This window comes from Peromyscus eremicus, chromosome 8a (genome assembly GCF_949786415.1).
Source record: "Peromyscus eremicus chromosome 8a, PerEre_H2_v1, whole genome shotgun sequence".
Taxonomy (NCBI): Eukaryota; Metazoa; Chordata; class Mammalia; order Rodentia; family Cricetidae; genus Peromyscus; species Peromyscus eremicus.
In genome coordinates this window covers 84058969-84078642 of record NC_081423.1, presented here as the reverse complement: position 1 = coordinate 84078642, position 19674 = coordinate 84058969, and the positions used below count along the sequence as shown (strand labels likewise).

The 19674-nt window shown below is 46.9% G+C and overlaps 1 protein-coding gene across 1 annotated transcript in view; it reads right to left on the bottom strand.

Moving 5' to 3' along the window:
- Positions 1–1445, bottom strand: part of Dhx8 (DEAH-box helicase 8) — a 40418-nt gene extending 38973 nt beyond the window's left edge. The window contains exon 1 of the mRNA XM_059271858.1: positions 1079–1445. Coding sequence (XP_059127841.1) covers positions 1079–1226 — 148 coding nt within the window. The 5' untranslated portion in view covers positions 1227–1445. The remainder of the gene's footprint in view (positions 1–1078) is intronic.
- Positions 1446–19674: the final 18229 nt, after the last annotated feature.

Genomic DNA, 19674 nt, shown 5'->3' with positions numbered 1-19674 from the left:
GTTCGAGGCCAGCCTGGGCTACCAAGTGAGTTCCAGGAAAGGCGCAAAGCTACACAGAGAAACCCTGTCTCAAAAAACAAAAAAAAAAAAAAAAAAAAAAAAAAAAAAAAAAACCCACTGATGCACATAAAATAAAACACTTGGGGCTGGAGAGCTGGCTCACAGGTTAATAGCACTAGCTGCTCTTCCAGAGGACTCAGGTTCTACTCCCAATACCCACAAGTTGGCCCACAGCTGTCTGTAATTCTAGTCCCAGGGAATCTGAAACCCTCTTCTGGCCTCTACAGGCCCCAGGCACCCACATGACGCACAGACACACATGCAGACGAAACACCCATACACATAAAGGGAAAATAAAGGAAAAAATGCTTAAAAGTAAAAAGCAGGTGACACTTTCACTCATCTTTCTACCACCAAGCTCTACATCTTCCTCCATAACAACCATTTTCTCCTGGGACAACAAATGAAACAACCCTGTCCCTATCAAATGGAATTGCTCCCCACATGCCCCTGACTCACAAACACGCCCTCTCATTTTCAAAAGGACTCCGTCTAGGTATGTATGATCTGGGTCCCTAGGCATTCTTAATTTCTGTTTGGGTTCCTTAGTCATAGTTTGCCCCTAAACAATGACTGGTGTTTGACAGAATATGTGACTAGTCAAAAACACAGCTCACAGCACAGATGCCGACCACCGCCTCAGGGTAGCGACGATCAAACAAGATAATATAGATGAAGAACTACCCATAACAGTATCTCGCGAGCTTCTAGAAAATATCGGCCATAATCACCATCCTCATCATCTTTGCGGGGGCTGCTGCTGCTGCTGCTGCTTTGTTAACGCCGTTAAACCACCCAGAACTGAAAAGCAAGACTCAAGCGGAGATGGTAGCTTCATTGGCAGCTCTAAGAAACCGTTTCTAACAGCTCAGCCTGGAGGGCTCTGAAGCAGGAGCCCCTGTCGCAGGTTCCCGGAGCCCAAGTCACGATGACACACACACACTGGGCCCAGTAACCACTCTTCTCCTGCCTCCCCCGACCCCAACCTGAAAGGCCATAGGGACCTGCTTCAGCTCACCCAGATCCTTGTCGTTGATGCCCAAGTGATTGTCCAGCTCCGTGCAAACTTTCGACACCAAAGACAGGTACTCGAGTTTAGCGAGCTCTTCCGCGGGGCCGGGCTCCGTGCCCATTAGGACCCCGGCAGTAGCCACGGCCACAGCCATGGCTACCACTTCCCTTCTGTCTCCTTCCGGCCGGCCAGAACGCGAACTACAGCTTCCACTTCCGGGTCGGCGCACGTCTCTTTTGTTTACTGTGACTTGAAGAACGTCGATCGCCGCAGTTAACGCACCAGCGAGATCAGACAGGAAGTCCTCAGAGAAGGGCCGGACACTCCGAGTTACGCTGTACGTCGCACGGCGCCCTCTATCGGGCGGAAGGACTCTCCCCGCCCTTAGGTTCCTTAACGTTCACGCTCCGCGCGCTTCCGCACTACGTCAGCAGAGGGCGACCGTGGCCTGTGCAAGGGGCCCCTCGAAGACTCACGACGGAACAGTCCACGCCTGCGCATTAGAATCTTGGTGGGTGGGGCGGGGGCAAACCGAGACTCTCTGGAAAAATTAAAATTGACGTGTATAGTCCCTGATCGGCTCAGTTTGTGACCTCTTGTCGTCAAGAAATCTCAAATGACTCTTACACCAGTAGACGATGAATTCTGGCTTCTCTTATGTAAACTGGGATAACACGGTCTAAATGGCTTAGGTAAAGACTTTAGCTATGCAAAGAGGCTGACCCACAGTAGGCACAAATGGTAGTTGCTAGTATACCCCAAAGCTGAGACAGTGTCTCAGAAAAGCTGGTCTCAGCACTCCTGTTGCCAATACACTCAGTCCTCTCAGAACCTATTCCCCTAAATGTCAGCTGTTCTGTGAACATCAAATCAGGTGTCCCAACTCTTACTTTTCCCTTTGGCAGAGCCTTACAGTGGGAGTGAAGGGTTTCACATATCACAATACTCTGTGTGAGAAATAAGGAAACCCCTCCCCCAAAGTGAACAGTCCTCCCATCAATCAAAAGAAAGAAAATGCGTCCCCTCTGCTACTGAGCAAGGGGGAGCTGAACAGAAGAACCTTGCTGGGACGTCCAGTAGTGGACTGAGCAAGGGGAAGTTGAACAGAAGAACCTTGCTAAGACGTCCCATAGTGGACTGAGAGAGAGAGAGAGCTGGTAACACTGAGCCGGAGATTGTGGCTGTCCAGGAGAGGAGCAGGATTGCTGTGTCCTGCGGGGAGACCATCCCCCATCACACCAGGTATATCCTGACCTTCCCGAAGAGTCAGGATACCCTGCCCTTCTCAAAGAGGAGTCAGGATACCCTTCCTTGCTGAAGCATTTCCAGGCCTGACTCTCCTGAGAAGTCAGAAACCTTTCCTTTCCAAGGTTGGGCTGTTTCTTTGCAGTCCCAGCCATCAGAGCTGTGCTAAATAGCTCCAGGTGTCCGGGACACCTTCAGGGCAGAGCTCTTGTTCTAAGTAGCTCGAGGTGTTCGGGATACCTCACCCTGTAGGGCTAAACTGTCTCCAGTTCAGCCATCACAGCTATGCTAAACAGCTCCAGATGTCCGGGACACCTTCAGGGCAGTGCTCTTGTTCTGAGTAGCTCGAGGTGTCCAGAGTACCTCGCCCCCTAGGACTGAACTGTCTCCTTGCAGTTTCAGCCATCAGTTTACTTTCATTTTGGTGCTGAAACCTGGGACACCAAACCCAGAGTTTTTGCAGTTTACTTACATCCATTGCACTATTGTGTCTTTGAGCTCTCTCCAGCACCCCAACGATAGAGCAAAGAACTGCAGGCAAGCTGGGCATGGTGGTGCTCTCCTTGATCCCAGCTTTTTTTTTTTTTTTTTTTTTTTTTTGGGTTTTTCGAGACAGGGTTTCTCTGTGTAGCTTTGCCCCTTTCCTGGAACTCACTTGGTAGCCCAGGCTGGCCTCGAACTCACAGAGATCCGCCTGGCTCTGCCTCCCGAGTGCTGGGATTAAAGGCGTGTGCCACCACCGCCCGGCCCTTGATCCCAGCTTTTGAGAAGCAGAAGCAGGCCAGTCTCCATGAGTTGGAGGCCTGCCAGAGCTACATAATGAGACAGGCCGAGGAACACCAGAGCAGTGGAGCCTCCAACAGCTCCATACTTCCAGGCTCCCAAGGACTTGGTACTATGCCATCTGAGTTCCTGTTGCCCTTATGAATAGAATGGGAAAGCCTGCCTTTGGTGGCATGCTCACCTGCGAGCATGGAGTTGAGATTTCGGGAGCTTACCCCACTTGACCCTCCTTTTTCTGCACCTATTTGTTACTAAAACTGCATATTTCTATCCAGCTGCACTTTTAACATTTAACAGGAAGCAGGGGAGATAGGGAGCTGGGTTTCATTTAGTTGGTTGGTTTTGGTTGGTTTTTCAAGACAGGGTTTCTCTGTGTAGGCTTGGCTGTCCTGGAACTCACTCTGTAGAGCATGCTAGCCTCTGCCTCCCATGGGATTAAAGGTGTGTGCCACCACAGTCAGGCAGAAAGCTATTTTAAAAGCTCTGTCAGAAAAGACTATAAGCTGGGTGTGTTGGCTCACGTCTTTAATCCCAGCACTCAGGAGGCAGAGGCAGGCAGATCTCTGTGAGTTTGAAGACAGCCTGGTCTATGTAATGAGTTCCAGAACAGCCAGAGCTAAGAGAAAAGACTCTATATATCAGGTGTGATCCATGTCTGACAAATCCCAGCACTTTGCAGGAGATGGGGGGGGGGCAGCATGAGTTGAAGGGCAAGCCTTAGCTACATAGTGAGTTTGAAGCCAGCCTGAGCTGCATGGCAAGAAAAACCCTGTTGCCAGGTAGCGGTGAAATTGCACGCCTTTAATCCCAGCACTCGGGAGGCAGATCCAGGTGGATCTCTGTGAGTTTGAGGCCAGCCTGGTCTATAGAGTGAGATCCGGGGCCGGCCAAAACTACACAGAGAAACCTTGTCTGGGGTGGGGGGGGGGGGGCGGGGAGAAGAAGAAGAAGACCTTGTCAACAAACAAACAAAAGCGTTATAGAATCATAACGTGTCATCATAATAAATACTGTAGGAGCTTTTAGAATTGCTTGGGAATTGTTGCAAGTATGTCTCAACAGTAAATATGAACAGACAGATGTATTTCATTTTATTTTGAGGACTGGGGGTTGTAGCTCAGTTGGTAGCATGCAGGAAGCCCTGAGTTCAATCCCCAGCAATATATAAAAGCAGGCGAGGTGGAGCTGGAGAGAAACCCTGTATAAAGCCTGACTCCAGCTCACTTCTTTGCGGCTTGTCTCACAAGCAGGGGCAGCCACCCTCCTGTGTCTTTCCCAATAAATCTCTTGTGTGAGGTTTGGGGTGTGGTGTGACTTTGTGGTATTCCTTGGCTCCAGATTACCAGGATACCTTTCCTCCTCAGAGCTGTGACACTTACAGTATATGGAACAGCCTAAACGTGTGTTCATGGAATCCAGCCCCCCAACTCCCTATAAGACACATGGGAACAAATGCAGATCAAAAGTGAGCAAAGGCCTGAAAAGATGGCTCGGCAGAAAAGGTGGACGGAGAGAAGAGACAACAAAGGTCGCGTCCTCTGACCTCCACTCATCCCCCAACACACCCGCACTAGCAAGTAAATAGGTAACTTTTCTTAACAAGTGAATGTCTGGCTGGCGTGACCATTCTGCAGGTAACAGTGTTCCCAGCACAAGCCTGAGCCCCTGAGTTCCGTTCCTAGAACCCATGACTGAAGATGAAAACAACCCTCGAAAGCCTTCCTGTTGAAACCATGTGTGCTCTTTGGCACACATGCACCTGCACTTACATGCATCATCATCAACAACATTTATTTATTTATTTAAGATTTATTTGTTGTTTATAGTGTTCTGCCTGCATGTATGCCTGCACGCCAGAAGAGGGCACTAGATCTCATTACAGATGGTTGTGAGCCACCATGTGGTTGCTGGGAATTGAACTCAGGACCTCTGGAAGAGCAGCCAGTACTCTTAGCCTCTGAGTCATCTCTCCAGCCTCTATCAATCTTTTTTTTTTTTTTTTTTTGGTTTTGGTTTTTGGTTTTTCGAGACAAGGTTTCTCTGTGTAGCTTTGCGCCTGGAACTTGCTTTGTAGACCAGGCTGGCCTCGAACTCACAGAGATCTGCCTCCCGAGTGCTGGGATTAAAGGCGTGCGCCATCACCGCCCGGCTATCAATCTTTTTTTTAAAGTGAATATAGCCGGACATAGCGGCACACAACTGAAATCCTAGCATGTGGAAGATGTTACTTTGCCTGTCCTCCCTCCCTCCCTTCCTTCTTTTCTTTCTCCTTTTCTCCCTCTCTCCCTCCCTTGATGCTAAATCCTAGCAAGCTTGAGGCCCTGAATTTGAGATTCCCTAGCACCACAAAAAACTAAAACAAACAGCCTGTACGCAGTCACTACTTATTCATAACTTGAGTTGAGTAAGAAATTATCACCAGCCGGGGGTGGTGGTGCATGCCTTTAATCCCAGCACTGGGGAGGGAGAGGCAGGCGGATCTCTGTGAGTTCGAGGCCAGCCTGGGCTATAGAGTGAATTCCAGGACAGTCAGGGCTGTTACGCAGAGAAATCCAGTCTCAAAAAAGAAAAAAGAAAAGAAGAGAAATTATCACCAGGCTGGTAAGACAGATGAGTGGGAGAGTCAACACTTGTGGCCAAGCCTGACAACCTGAGTTTGATCCTCAGACCCATGTGGTGATAAGAGAGAAGTGACTCCTGCAAGCTGTTCCTCTGACCTTCACACACCATGGCATTTGCACACCCGCATCCATACACACACAGTAATAAATATAGTAAACAATTGTTCCTGGGGCTGACAGGAGGAGCAATCTAGGCTTCAGAGAAGAAGGGAGGAGAGAAAGAGAGCCACGCCCACGGCAAGAAGCCAGGCAGCCGCCAGCGAAGCAAGATCGACAGAAGGAAGAAAGAAGGTAAAAAGGCCGGAGGTAAATAAACAGGTTAGTTTAAGTTAAAAGAGCTAGCCAGAACCTAGCCTAAACTAGGCTGACCATTCAAAATAAGCCTCTGTGTCATGATTTGGGAGCTGGTTGATGGCCCCTAAAGGAAAAGGCCTGGTACATATCTGGAACCCTTTTCTGGCCTCCATGGACGCCTGCACACATATGGTGTGCATGAATTCATGAAGGCACACACACAATACGCATAGACCAAACATGATTTCCTGCCATTATCCTCAAAGTGACAGCAGTATTGCTTTGCTTTCCCACACCCCTGTCCTCGCTCCTTCCCTGGAACTGAACCCGGAGCCTTGGCTTATGTACTGTAGCTCCAAGCTGCATCCCCAGCCTCGGCCTTCGCGCCTGTTCCTAGACTGATATATGTGTTCACTCCTAACCCCAATTCTCACATTGTTGCTGCTTTGTCCCAAATGCTGACATCTGGGTAAGAATTTGGGGGTGGGAAGGAGATGAGAAGCAGAGAAAAAAAAGTACTGAACCTCATAGTGACCCCAGGGCCCCGAGAGCAAGGAGACTGTAGCATCTTCGGGGCTTGGTAAGAGAACCACAGGCTTTTCTGACATCAAAACAGTGTTGCTGTGACCAAGACAGCCCTGACCTTTGGCCTTTCATACAGGTGTGAAACGGAGCTGCTGAGGGAAACACCCGCGTTCCTTCTAGAAGGCAAAATCACAATCATTTGCTTCCAAGTGTGGGACTACCGCCCAACAGTCATTGTCTTTAAGGCAGGGATGCTTCATAAAACACGGCCTGACCCCACTGGAGAGCCTTTGAACTATCCTGAGACCAGGAATGACCTCAATCCTTTCATCTAGGCACTCATGGGGAGAGACAGACGCCAGAGAAGTGAGCCATTTGCCGCTCTACAACGATCCCCCTCGAATTCTTCTCTAAATTGGAACCTATTTATCAAATTTGTATTGGACATCCTACTTTGTATCTAGGCACTGTGGTGTGTTCCGGATAGAATCGTGAGGGACCTAAAGGATAGTGGAAAACATCAAAAGAGAATTATAACACTAGAAATACCATACTTGGCCAAGGGCACTTTCTGCTGAGCTGTGTTTATAACACGGAGGCAGGTGATTGGAAGTCAGAAAAACACAAGCAGGTCTGTTCCCTGTCTTCCGAGGGCAGCTGGGGCAAAAGAGGGAGGAGCAGACCCTAGCCAGAACCATTTATCCCATCGCAATCCATTATCTGTCGCTCTTATCTTCCAATGGCCAGGCGCAGCCTCGGGTTTGCACAAAACATTCCTGACCTAAAATTCTCTCTGTTCTTAGGCCATCAATGTGCCATCAATAACAGATGCTCTGGACTCTAAATCCATCCAGCTTTAGAGTATTAGGCAAAAAACATTCCTCCTCAGCAGGCCTTTTCTTTTGTTAATCAGCCCCTACCCCCATCTCCTGGTTGTGTTTAAAATGCCAGGCAAAAAAAAAAAAAAAAAAAAAAGCAAAAAGAAAGTGAAAAACCAGACACTATGATATGGACTAAACTGTGTGACTGTGTGTTTTCTTTTTTTCTTTTTTTTTTTTTTTTTTGGTTTTTCGAGACAGGGTTTCCCTGTGTAGCTTTGCGCCTTTCCTGGAACTGTGTTTTCTCTCATATCTCAATACAAGTAAGCTCCAGACCAGTCAGGGATACATAGTTAAACCCTATCTTTTTTGTTTTTTTCTTTTTTTTTTTTTTTTTTTTTTTTTTTGGTTTTTTGAGCCAGGGCTTCTCTGTGTAGCTTTGCACCTTTCCTGGATCTCACTCCGTAGACCAGGCTGGCCTCGAACTCACAAAGATCCGCCTGCCTCTGCCTCCCAAGTGCTGGGATTAAAGGCGTGCACCACCACCGCCCGGCCTTGTTTTGTTTTTCAAGGCAGGGTTTCTCTGTGGCCCTGGCTGTCCTGGAATTCTCTTTGTAGACCAGGCTGGCCTCGAACTCACAGAGATCTGAATGTCTCGCCTCCCCACGCCCCTCTCCAGTGCTGGGATTAAAGGCGTGAGGCACCATGCTCAGCTGAGACCCAATCTTAAAAATAAAAGCAAACTATACATTTCATATGTATCTGTAAGACATTAAAGTAAAAAAGGATAGTGAAAGAGAAGAAAGGGAGGTCTGAAGGAGAGGGACAAGACGGGGTAATGGAATACATCTGCCATTAAAGCAGGAAGGAGTTAACAAGAAGAAAGTCTAATGATTCATATGCAGATCATATATGAAAATGTTACAGTCAAAACCTTTCCTTAGCATGCTAACCAAAAATATAAGAGAGGGCCAGTGAGACGGCTCAGCAGGTAAAGGCACACACACACACACACACACACACACACACACGCACACACACACACACACACACACAAATGTCAAAAAAGTAACAAAAGGGAGTATATGAGGGAAAACAGAGGCAGAAAGGCAGAAAGCAATTGTATTTAGCTGGCATGCTGTCTAGTGTCTGTAAGCCTGGCCCTTGGAGGTAGAGGCAGAAGGATCAGGAGTTCAAGGTCGTCCTCAGCCACAGAGCAAGGTTTTTGTTTGTCTTCATTTCTCATGTTGTTTTGTTTTGTTTTTGAGACAGGTCTCATGTCACCCAGGGTGGCCTCTGACTTCCTGTGTCCTTGAGAATCATCTTAAATTTCTGATCCTCCTGCCTCTACTTCCAGAGTTCCGGGGTCCCAACCAGGAGCCAACCTTAAACTGGGTAATTTATACAGTGCTGGGGATTAAACCCTTGACTTCCTACAAGGCAGGCCAACAAGCTAGTGACTGAGTTACAGTCCCAGATGAGCACAAAGGTGAGGCCATCCTGGACCGGTGAAACCCTGTCTCGGAGAAAGAAACAGCAACAAAGAAAGTGTGGTTCTTGTGCTGACTACATCTCCACCTTCTGTCGAATCCTAAGTATTACTGTATATTTGTTTATGAAATTTTATATTTTGATCTCATTATAGGTTTATTCTTTTATTTATTTATTGTAGTGTTAAGATTGATTGATCCCAGGGTATCTAGCTGCTATGCAAGCATTATAACACTGAATTATATTCTCAACCCAGGTTTTCGTCTTTTTCTTTTTCAAAAAGTTTATAGCACATTAGTGCGGGGAGGGGATGGTGGTGGTGTGGTGTGTGTGTGTGTGTGTGTGTGTGTGTGTGTGTGGTGTATTGTATGTGTTGTGTGTATGTATGTGTGTGTGTGTGGTGTGCGTGTGTGGTATGTGTGGTGTGTGTGTGTATGTAATGTGGGTTTGGTGTTGTGTGTGTGCTGTGTGGTGTGTGCTGTGTCTGTGTGTGTATGGTGTGTGTGGTGTGGTGTGTGGTGTGTGTGGTGAGGTATGGTGTGTGTGTTGTGTGTGTGTTGTGTATGTGTGTGGTGTGGTATGTGTGTGGGTGGTGGGAGGGTATGGGGTGTGTGGGATTAAATCAACATTAGAGGTAATAGACAAAGTAACTTCTTACATTAGGCGTTTTGCCCGATCCCTAATGAAATTCAGCCTCCCATCTAGAGACTGGCTATTTTTGCAGTCTCTGATTTTTGCTTGAGGTCATTTTCCTCAGGAGAGAGACACAACCCAAGCCACACCAACAAGTGAGTTCATGGGAAGAGGGAGAAGAGGCTGGAACTGTGCTGATCTTCTGTTTGTGAGCCAAGCATAAAGCAGCTTCCGGGGGCCTGGAGCCAAGGGTCATTTGCTTGTTTATTTAGGTGCTGGGGATTGGGCTCAGAACCTTGGACATTCTTAAGTATGACATTTGCCGCTGAGCTCCCCTTAGCCAAAGGTCTGTGATAAACCCCAGGCCCCTGCCCTTAACCCAGAAGAGGCTCCTCCTTTGTCATGCCTTCCCTGGTGATAGAGAGTAAGAGCCCAGCCTGCACTGCGTTCCAAATCCCAGAGCATCTCCACAAAGCTAGCCAATGCTCCGTGGACCCAGATAGGAAGGCCTTCGTACTGGCAAGAGCTGCTGCCCTTGGCCAGAATAGCTGTCTCTCCATTTGGGGACCGTAGTAATTATGCCACCACAGTGAAAATTAGCAATCTGGTGAGGTAACTCAGAATGAATTCATCTCTTCCCAGAGTTCCCTCCACCCAGATGAGCCACCAAATAAAACCAGCATATGGGCAATTAGGAGGGGGCCAGAGTACAGGGGACTGGGCCCCCCACCCCTCCCCACCCCCAGACCAACAGTGATCCCAGGTCCCTAACAAGCATCCAATTGCCACACATTAGTGTGAGACTGAGCTAGTCATAAACACCAATTTGTGGTTTAGCCTTACAAAGTCTTTTGCCCCAGGATATGACCATCTTGCCCTGTTTTGTTTCATTTTTTTTTTTTAACTGCAAATTGGCTAAAGGAGGAAAGGGAGAAAGAAGGGGAGGTAACCCGCTATTATGTGGGTACGTCTGGAGCAAAGAGGATTTCTTTTGTTTTCGCCATGTATTGGCTTTTTTAGTGTCAGCTGAGTTTATATGAGGACAGGGAGACGATGGCTCAGCTGATAAAGCACCACATCGAGCACCCAGACCTGAATTCAATCCCCACTTTAAAAATTAAGAAATAAAATTCAAAAGCCAGGCAGGAGCAAATGGGGGCTTGTAGCTGGGATCTCAGTCCTGAGGAAGCAGAGACAAGAGGACCCTGGAGTTCAATGGCCAGCCAGTAGAAAACTGACACTGACCTCTGGCCTCTCTCTGTGTGTGTGTGTGTGTGTGTGTGTGTGTGTGTGTGTGCATACACTTTTTTTTTAGCTGCAGATGGCCAGGAAACACTCTACCTCCTTCAACACCTTCTTCAAAGATGAAGGAGCAGGGCTGGTGCTTGTCCCAGCTAGGACTTATCTATGTATTTATTTACTTACATGTTTATTTATTTTGCAGTTCTGGAAATCAAACCCAGAACATCACACATTCCTCTGCTAAGCCGCACTCCCTGATGACCCCTTTTGTTGACAATGTCCAACCTCCTTAGCCTCCCACACTCTCGCCATGGCCTGGACACCTCTTCCTAGTCCCACTCCTGAATATGTCCTACACTTCTCGAACAATTCAGACTCTGGACTCCTGAAAGTCCCTACCCATCATGCCCTTCTCTTTAAAGGCTTGTCTGAGTCATCTCTTAGAAGTCCACCCCAAAGCCTCAAATCCCATCAACACACAAATGTTTTCCAAACTGAAAATACCCTGGCTTGCCCACAGCCACGTGGCTAGTCACAGATACTCTGTCACGTGGTAGAAGACATACATTCAGAAGCTAGAAAATGAGGAGAGCTATAGTTCCTCCTTTTTTTATTGTGCTGACAGCATCGTAAGGACACAGGCTTGTTAGGAAAAAGTAGTGATTTGAGAATACTTAAACTGCAATTTAGAAAGCCATTCCGCTATTTTGAGTCTTTGGCACACCATACGCTATCATTACATCTATGTGCCTGTATCACGCCATGTAAATAATACAAGCATTTTTTATATTGACATGGACTAGATGCCTGCCTGATTCTTCACAGGCCAGGAAAAACATTGAAAATCTCAAACTGAACTTGCTCAGGCCCAGTTGAGAACATGGTGAGATCCTGTGCATCCAGTTAAAAGAAATCAGAGGGTACCACAGCCAGTATCTGAGTGACATGAATAGCATTTATAGTAGAATGTATGCAGCTAGCCTTGTTTGTGTGCTCATGATAATTTTAATATTAGCTCTGTAGGGCCTGTGTTGCCCAAGCTGGCCTGGAACTCATTTGAGGGGTCAAATGGTCCTCCTGCCTCAGCCCCCCTGCCCCAAGAAGCTATGACTATACACACACAACACTGTGCCTCCTCGTCTATGACCCCACCCCATACAGAGTTTTAAGCATCGGAAAAAGAAAGTAAATCACTGTTATCAAGCACCTGTTTGGGCACAGGTCTGGATACTTTAGGTGTTGTTACTATAATCCTGGATCTGCAAGAAGATACAGGGAGGTGGGAAGATGAGCCTCAGGGACTTCCAGCCAGACCACAAATGATGGAGTCTCTACCTTGGCTGCTTTTCAGAAGTAAATTTATGCAGAGTGATTTAAACCCTAACTGTATCCTCCAACTCCTAACAGCCACCTTGTCCCAGTTGAGAGGCCCAAGGCTAGTCATCCATAGCTACCTGGAAATGCCGTCTGGGTGTGTGTGACTAAGAAATTGTCCCCTTGGGCTAGTGAGGTGTCTTAGTGGGTAAGTACACCTGCCCCCAAGCCTGAGGTCCTGATTAGATCCCCAGGACACACTTGATGGAAGGTGAGAAGAGACTCCTGCAAGTTGACCTCAGACTTTTGTACTCCTGCAGTATCTTGAGTGTTCACACACACACACACACACACACACACACACACACTAAATAAATAGATAGATAGATGAATAAATAAATAAATAAATAAATAAATAAATAAATGTAATCAAAATTTAAAACAGGCACTCGGGAGGCAGAGGCAGGCAGATCTCTGTGAGTTTGAGGCTAGCCTGGTCTACAGAGCAAGTTCCAGGACAGCCAGGGTTACACAAAGAAACCCTATCTCAATAAAATAAAAATTTAAAACTAAAACAACAAAGAAATTATCCCCTTGACCACTTAAATTTATTATCACTCTTTTTTTTTTTTTTTTTTTTTTTTTTTTGGTTTTTCGAGACAGGGTTTCTCTGTGTAGCTTTGCGCCTTTCCTGGAACTCACTTGGTAGTCCAGGCTGGCCTCGAACTCACAGAGATCCGCCTGGCTCTGCCTCCCGAGTGCTGGGATTAAAGGCGTGCGCCGCCGCCACCGCCACCACCACCCGGCCTTATTATCACTCTTGTTCACAAGATCTTTTTTTTTTTTTTCCCTTCAGAACACAGGAAAACATGTTCTTCAGACAATGTCCAGCTATTTTTGTTAACATAAAATAAAGCCCAGTTGGGGCCAGGGAGATTGACTCAATAGGTAAAGTTATTACTGCCAAGCTAGCAATCGGAGTTCGCTCCCCAAGACCCACTGACTCCCCAAAGTTGTTCTCTGACTTCTACATGGGCACTGTGGCCAGAAGAGGGGGTCAAACCCCCTAGAATTTGAGTTACAGGTGGCTAGGAGCTTCTGTGTGGGTGCTGGGAACTGAACTCATGTCCTCTGGAAGAGAAGCTAACTGCTGAGCCATTTCTCTAGACCCACAATACTGTTTTTTAAAGTTTATTTAACTTAATTTTATGTGCAATTGTGTGAAGGTGTCAGATATCCCGGAACTAGAGTTCCAGACAGTTATGAGCTGCCATGTGAGTGCTGGGAATTGAACCCGGGTTCTTGGGAAGGGCAGTCAGTGCTGTTAACCACTGAGCCATCTCTCCAGACCCCCGTAATACCATTTTTAACGTATTGGCTTACTATAGCTTTAAGGGTTTTTTCCCCCATGTATTTTATACGTGTGTGATGCATATGTATGATGTGTGTGCATGCATGTGAGTGTCTGTGTTCACGTGTGTGAGTGCAGGTGTCCATATGTGGAAGTGAAGGACAACCTAGAGTGTTAGTCCTTACCCTTCTCTTGGAGACAGCACTTCCTGTTTGCTGCTGTGTGCTCCAGTCTCAATGAAGGTTCAGGAGCTTCTCCTGCCGCTGCCTCCATCTCCCTGGAGGAGTTCTGTGGTCACAAGCAACACCACCTCATGTGGCTTTATGCAGGTTCTGGGGATTCGAACTCAGGTCCTCACCCTTGAGTAGCAAGCAATTTTCCCATTTAGCGGTCTCCCTCACCCCTTATTTATCTTTTTGAGACAGGATCTCACTATGTAGCCCCATCTCACTTGGAACTTGCTGTGAAAACTCTGGTAGCCTTGAACTTGCAGGTGATCCTTCTGCCTCTGCCTCCCAAGAGCTGGGATTACAGGCAAGCACCTCTAGACCTGGATTAAATTTTGTTTTGTTTTGTTTTGTTTGAGACAGGGTTTCTCTGTGTAGCCTTGATTGTCCTGGATCTCACTCTGTAGACCAGGCTGCCCTCACATTCAGAGATCTGCCTGCCTCTGCCTCCTGAGTGCTGGAATTAAAGGTGTATGCCACCAGTGCCTGGCTTAAATTTGTTTGTTTTGAGACAGGGTTTCTCTGTGTAGCCATGGCTATTCTGGAACTCACTTTGTAGACCAGGCTGACCTCGAACTCACAGAGATCCCCCTGCATCTGCCTCCCAAGTGCTGAGATGAAAGCCTAAATTTCTTTTTTTTTTTTTTTTTAAATATTTATTTATTATGCATATGGTATTCTGCCTGCAAGCCAGAAGAGAGCACCAGATCTCATTACAGATGGTTGTAAACCACCACGTGGTTGCTGGGAATTGAACTCAGGACCTCTGGAAGAACAGCCAGTGCTCTTAACCTCTGAGCCATCTATCCAGCCCCGAAAGCCTAAATTTCTTAACATAGAAAGACTCTCTTAGCCAGTCATGGTGGAGCACAGCTTTAATCTCAGCACTCTGGAGGCAAAGGCAGGAGGATCTCTGTAAGTTCAAGGCCTGGTCTATGTAGTGAGCTCCAGAAGAGAACTATATATAAAGACCCTGTTTCAAAAAGAAGAAGAAGAAAAAGAAGAGGAAGAAAAAGAAGAAAAAGAAAAAGAAAGAAAGAATCTTTTACATTTTCTACATTTTCCCGTCTCCTTTATGAATTTAAAACCTGGATTATGTAAACAGAAGAAGTTCACATTCACTATGACTCCACTAGTGTCTTTTGTCAGCTCTGTTAATAATTCATGGGACAAGTTTACATCTTCTTTATTTTTAATAAATTTTTATCTTAGCCAGGCAGTGGTAGCACAAGTCGTTAATATATGGTGTATGTGTGTGTGTGTGTGTGTGTGTGTGTGTGTGTGTGTATGACACAAGTGAGTACAGACACCTACAGATCACAGAAGAGAGAGCTGGAGTTACCGGCAGTTGTGAGCTGCCCATTGTGGGTGCTGGTAACTGAACTCCGATCCTTCCTTTGCAAGAGCAGCCAGTGCTCTTAACCACTAAGTCATCTCTCCAGCCTCCGTATTAAATTTTTAATTTGTTTACAAAACTAGAGATTAAACCCAGGACCACGTATTCTAGGCAAGCCCTCTCTATCACTTAGCTATATCTGCAACCACAGTTAGTTTCTTTTTACATCTGAGAGAACAGGTGTAGAGACATGATGGGACTGTCTTGGGGGGCTAAAAACTCAAGGGGACCTCCCAGCCCCTGGGAGTGCTCCCAAGGTCTTACCTCTGAGTTTTCCGAGGTGTGTGAATTGAACTTGCCTAGCATGCACAAAGCCCCAGGTTCAAGCCCTTCCCAGCAAAACAAAACAAAAATCAGGATGCTCTAGAAGTCCCTTAGTAAGCTATCCCTGATTCTAAGATGCTTCAACTTCTGGTCCACATTGGATAAAACTATCTTTACACAACTAGAAAATGGCAGGGGAAGGAGGCCTGGCTGGGAGGGTGGGACTTCTAAGCCCCTGCTTTATTTCCTCCAGGAGACCAAGATCACAGGCACAGATCTTGCCCCAGACAACATGGAAATGAGCTGGGCCAAGCCACCAAACCCAGCCCCTTCGACTTCACGTGAGTCACACACAGTTCAGCCTTAATCTGCTGGTGTCCTACTGATGTAGAACATTTCAAGATGACTTGTGTGCCTCGAGGCATGAGTTCAGAAGGAAGTACTACATTCCCAGAGTGTGACAGTCAGCCCTGGACTCAATCAGCCTCACGAAGACGCACCCAGGCAAACTCCTGCAGATGCAGAGGGATGAGAGGGCAAAACAGGGTGGAGAAAGTCAGAGCAAAGGGCAAAGGTAACAGGCCTCTACATGACTTACATCCTTTGCTGTTGCAGAGCACTTTCCCACCCATAGTCTTGTCTTGACTCTATGGCAAGCCGGGAGGGACAGAAAGTAGGTACAGTTTTGACTGCATTCCACAGAAGAGGTAAAAGGCACTTAGCACAGTGCCAGAGGCACAGCATTCGTTCAGTAAATTTGTTCATTCATTCCATGGGCTCCCAAAACTCAGTGACCACTGCTGTGGGATGCCTTTCTGTAAGCTGTGACTATGTGTTGCTCCCATTGCCTAATAAATAAAGGTGCATTGGCCTATGGCAGGGCAGGATGGAGCCAGGTGGGAAAATCCAAGAGACAGTGAGAAGAGAAAGGCAGAATGAGGAGGACGCCAACCCATCATCCAAGGAGCAACATGTAATGGAACACAGGTAAAGCCACGGAACATGTGACGATACATAGATGAATAGAAATGGGTTGAGTTAAGTTATAAGAGCTAGCAAGAAGCCTGAGCCATAGGCCGTACAGTTTGTAATTAATATTAGGCCTCTGGGTGATTATTTTATAAGCGGCTGTAGGACTGCGGTGGGAGAGATTTGTCTGGACTACAGGGCTAGGCAGGACCAGAGAAACTTCCAGTACAGACCACTTGAAATGAGAAAATATGGCTTCATGACATGAAGTGACTATCTACCCTAACAGCTAAGCTAAAGAGAGAGTACTTGCCCAGCATGCCCGAGACTGGGTTCAAGCCCCAGCACAAAACAAACAAACAAACAAACAAAAAACCCAAGTAAATAAATCACATTTTAAAAAAGCGAAGCATGGCCAGGCAGCGGTGGCACACGCCTTTAATCCCAGCACTCAGGAGGCAGAGCCAGATGGATCTCTGTGAGTTCGAGGCCAGCCTGATCTACAAAGTGAGATCCAGGACAGGCACCAAAACTACACAGAGAAACCCTGTCTCGAAAAACAAAAACAAACAAACAAACAAACAGAAAAGTCAAGTATTGTGTTACATTCCTATAATCACAGATCTTGGGGGATAGAGACAGGAGGATCAGAAGTTCAAGGTTAACCCTGACTACATGGAGAGTTCAGTGCCAGCCCACTAGTCCAGTCTACATAAGATTCTGTTTAAAACAACAACAACAACAACAAAAACCAATATAGCAGCTAGCAAGGGGGCACTGAGATTGAGTCCCAAGCTGTGTGTTTGTGTGTGTGTGTGTGTGTGTGTGTGTGTGTGTGTGTGTGTGTGTGTGTGTATTCATGTAGGGGCCAGACACAAGGATCAGGTTTTATTCCCCAAAACCTTACTGTTTTGTTTCTTTTTTTTTTTTTGAGACAAGGTCTCTCACTGACCTGGAACTTGCCAAGTCAGGGCTGGCTGCCCAGTGTGCCCAGGGTTTTGTTTGGTCTTGTTTGTTTGCAGTACTGGGGAATCCAGGTCTAATTTTGCAAAGTCTCACTTCTCAAGCAAATTCTGTCAGGACGCTGTGACTCGGGCACAAAAACATTCAAGGGGGAGGAAGGATTAGAGCAGGCGCTAGCAAGTGACTGGGCACAGAGCCCAGGTCACTTTTTGCTGCTCTCTACGGTCCCTGACGTTAATCGAAGAAGACAGCAGGGCATTCCATCTCCTAAACCCCATGGAGGTAAAAACCTCTGCCCTTTTATTAGCAGGCACTCCCAGGAAGAGATCATGGGAAGCCCCTGCTCTGTACACAAACGTGATTCAGGCCTGTCAATCTTTGAGTCCCTTGCCACCAGAAGAATATTGATTCTGAAATCATATGCAGAAATTAGATCAAGATGTAAATGTGGGCAGAAGCATAACTGACACTTGGGGAATTCCCCCTCCCCCCACCTCCCAGCTGAAGCTGCCTTCTTGAGTCCCCTAAGAGGCATCTGTCACTCACTCTCCTGGCACCTGACAGATGCTTATGTTCTCTGGTGTTTGGAGAACCCCAGTTAAATTGGGGTTCTGACGGTAGAGCAGCTAGCCACCATGTTGTAGCAGGGAAGAAAAAAGAAAAGGGTTTAGGTCTTTGCAATGTGCCTTTTACAGGCTCCTTTGACTGGGAGGGTACTTTAATGCCCAGTCATCTGACCCACAACCAGGGGGTCCCTTACACAGGAAACCGGTTTCTCCTGGTAGACTCTTCTGTGTCTCTTAGCTGACCTATGTCCCACTTATGCCTATGGGACTCTTACTGAGTGCCCCCTGCCCCGGGCATCCCTGGGGGATATCCAGGGTGGGTATCTGCTAGCTCTTCAGATGGAAGGCACACATGCAGCATACAACCACAAAAGGAAAACGCATGCAACAGTTTTGACATAGAAATCCTGAGCAAGGAAGGACACAGAGTTAAGGGCAGTTCTCCATCCCAGGTCTTTAAAGGTAAGCGTGAAGAGCCAGGCAGAGGAGAAGCTGTTGTGTATATGGAATAGGAGTTGGGTTACTAAGCGCCAGGGCAAATGCCCATGATCCATTTAATCCTTAAATTTTAAAGGAGGTGTTGGGAGAAGCAAGCAAACCAGTTAGCTAGCTGTTCAGGAGAAATTGCTTCTAAGCTCTCTCTGGCCACAGGCTTGGCCATTGGAGCCCATTACTCTACTTTTGGAGCAATTTTGATTGCATTTTCTTTCTTTCTTATGAGGAGAGGCACATACACGCTGGGGTGCATAAGTGGAAGTCAGAAGACAACCTGAAAGGAATCTGTTTCCTCCTTCTACCATGGGTGTCCTGGGGATCGAAAGGAATCTGTTTCCTTCTGCCATGGGTGTCCTGGGGATTGAACTCAGGCCGTCAGCTTTGGCAGCAAGCCTCCTTACCTGCGGAGTGACCCCACCAGCCCTATTCTACTTTGTTTTTTATTTTTGAGAAGGTGGTCTCACACAGCCAAGACTGGCCTAGAACTCCTGATCCTCCTCCCTCCAGTTCCAGAGTGATGGGATCACAGTGTACGCAGTGCTGGGGATGCAATCTGGGTCTCTGTGCACACTAGGCCAGCGCTCTACCAATTAAGCTGCAACCCAGACCCCAATATTCCGCTTTCTTTTTTTCTTTTTTTCTTTTTTTTTATTTTATTTTATTTTATTTTATTTTATTTATTTTTTTTTTTTGGTTTTTCGAGACAGGGTTTCTCTGTGTAGTTTTGCGCCTTTCCTGGAACTCACTTGGTAGTCCAGGCTGGCCTCGAACTCACAGAGATCTGCCTGGCTCTGCCTCCCGAGTGCTGGGATTAAAGGCGTGCGCCACCACCGCCCGGCTTTTTCTTTTTTTAAATTATTTACTCTATTTCAGGTGTGTGAGTGTTTTGCCTGCATGTAGTACGTGTACCGTGTGTAAGTCTTACCCTCAGAGGTAAGAAGATGGCATCAGAGCTCCTGGAACTAGAGTCATTAACAGCTGTGACTGGGAACTGAACCCCAGTCCTCTGCAAGAGCAATATGTAGTCCTAACAAGTGAGCCATCTCTCCAGTCCCATCAATGTTTTGCTTACGATGCCTTGGCAACAGCCTGTAACATATCTTGCTACAGCAACAGATAAACGAACTGGGTGTGAATCTCTAACTGAAAACCTTTCTAACCACTGAACCATTTCTATAGCCCTTTGGTTACATGATGAAGTCAAGACTATCCTAGGCTACACAAGACCCTGTCTCAAAAAAAGGAGAGACAGAAAACTGAGAACTGAATACTACTGTGGGCCATTAAGCGCAACTTAAAAGCTCTCTGTGCAAGGGTCAGCCATGGCTGTTCACACTTGTAAACCTAACACTTGCAAGGCTGGAGAAGGAGGATCCCAAATTTGAGGCCAGCCTGGGCTACATAG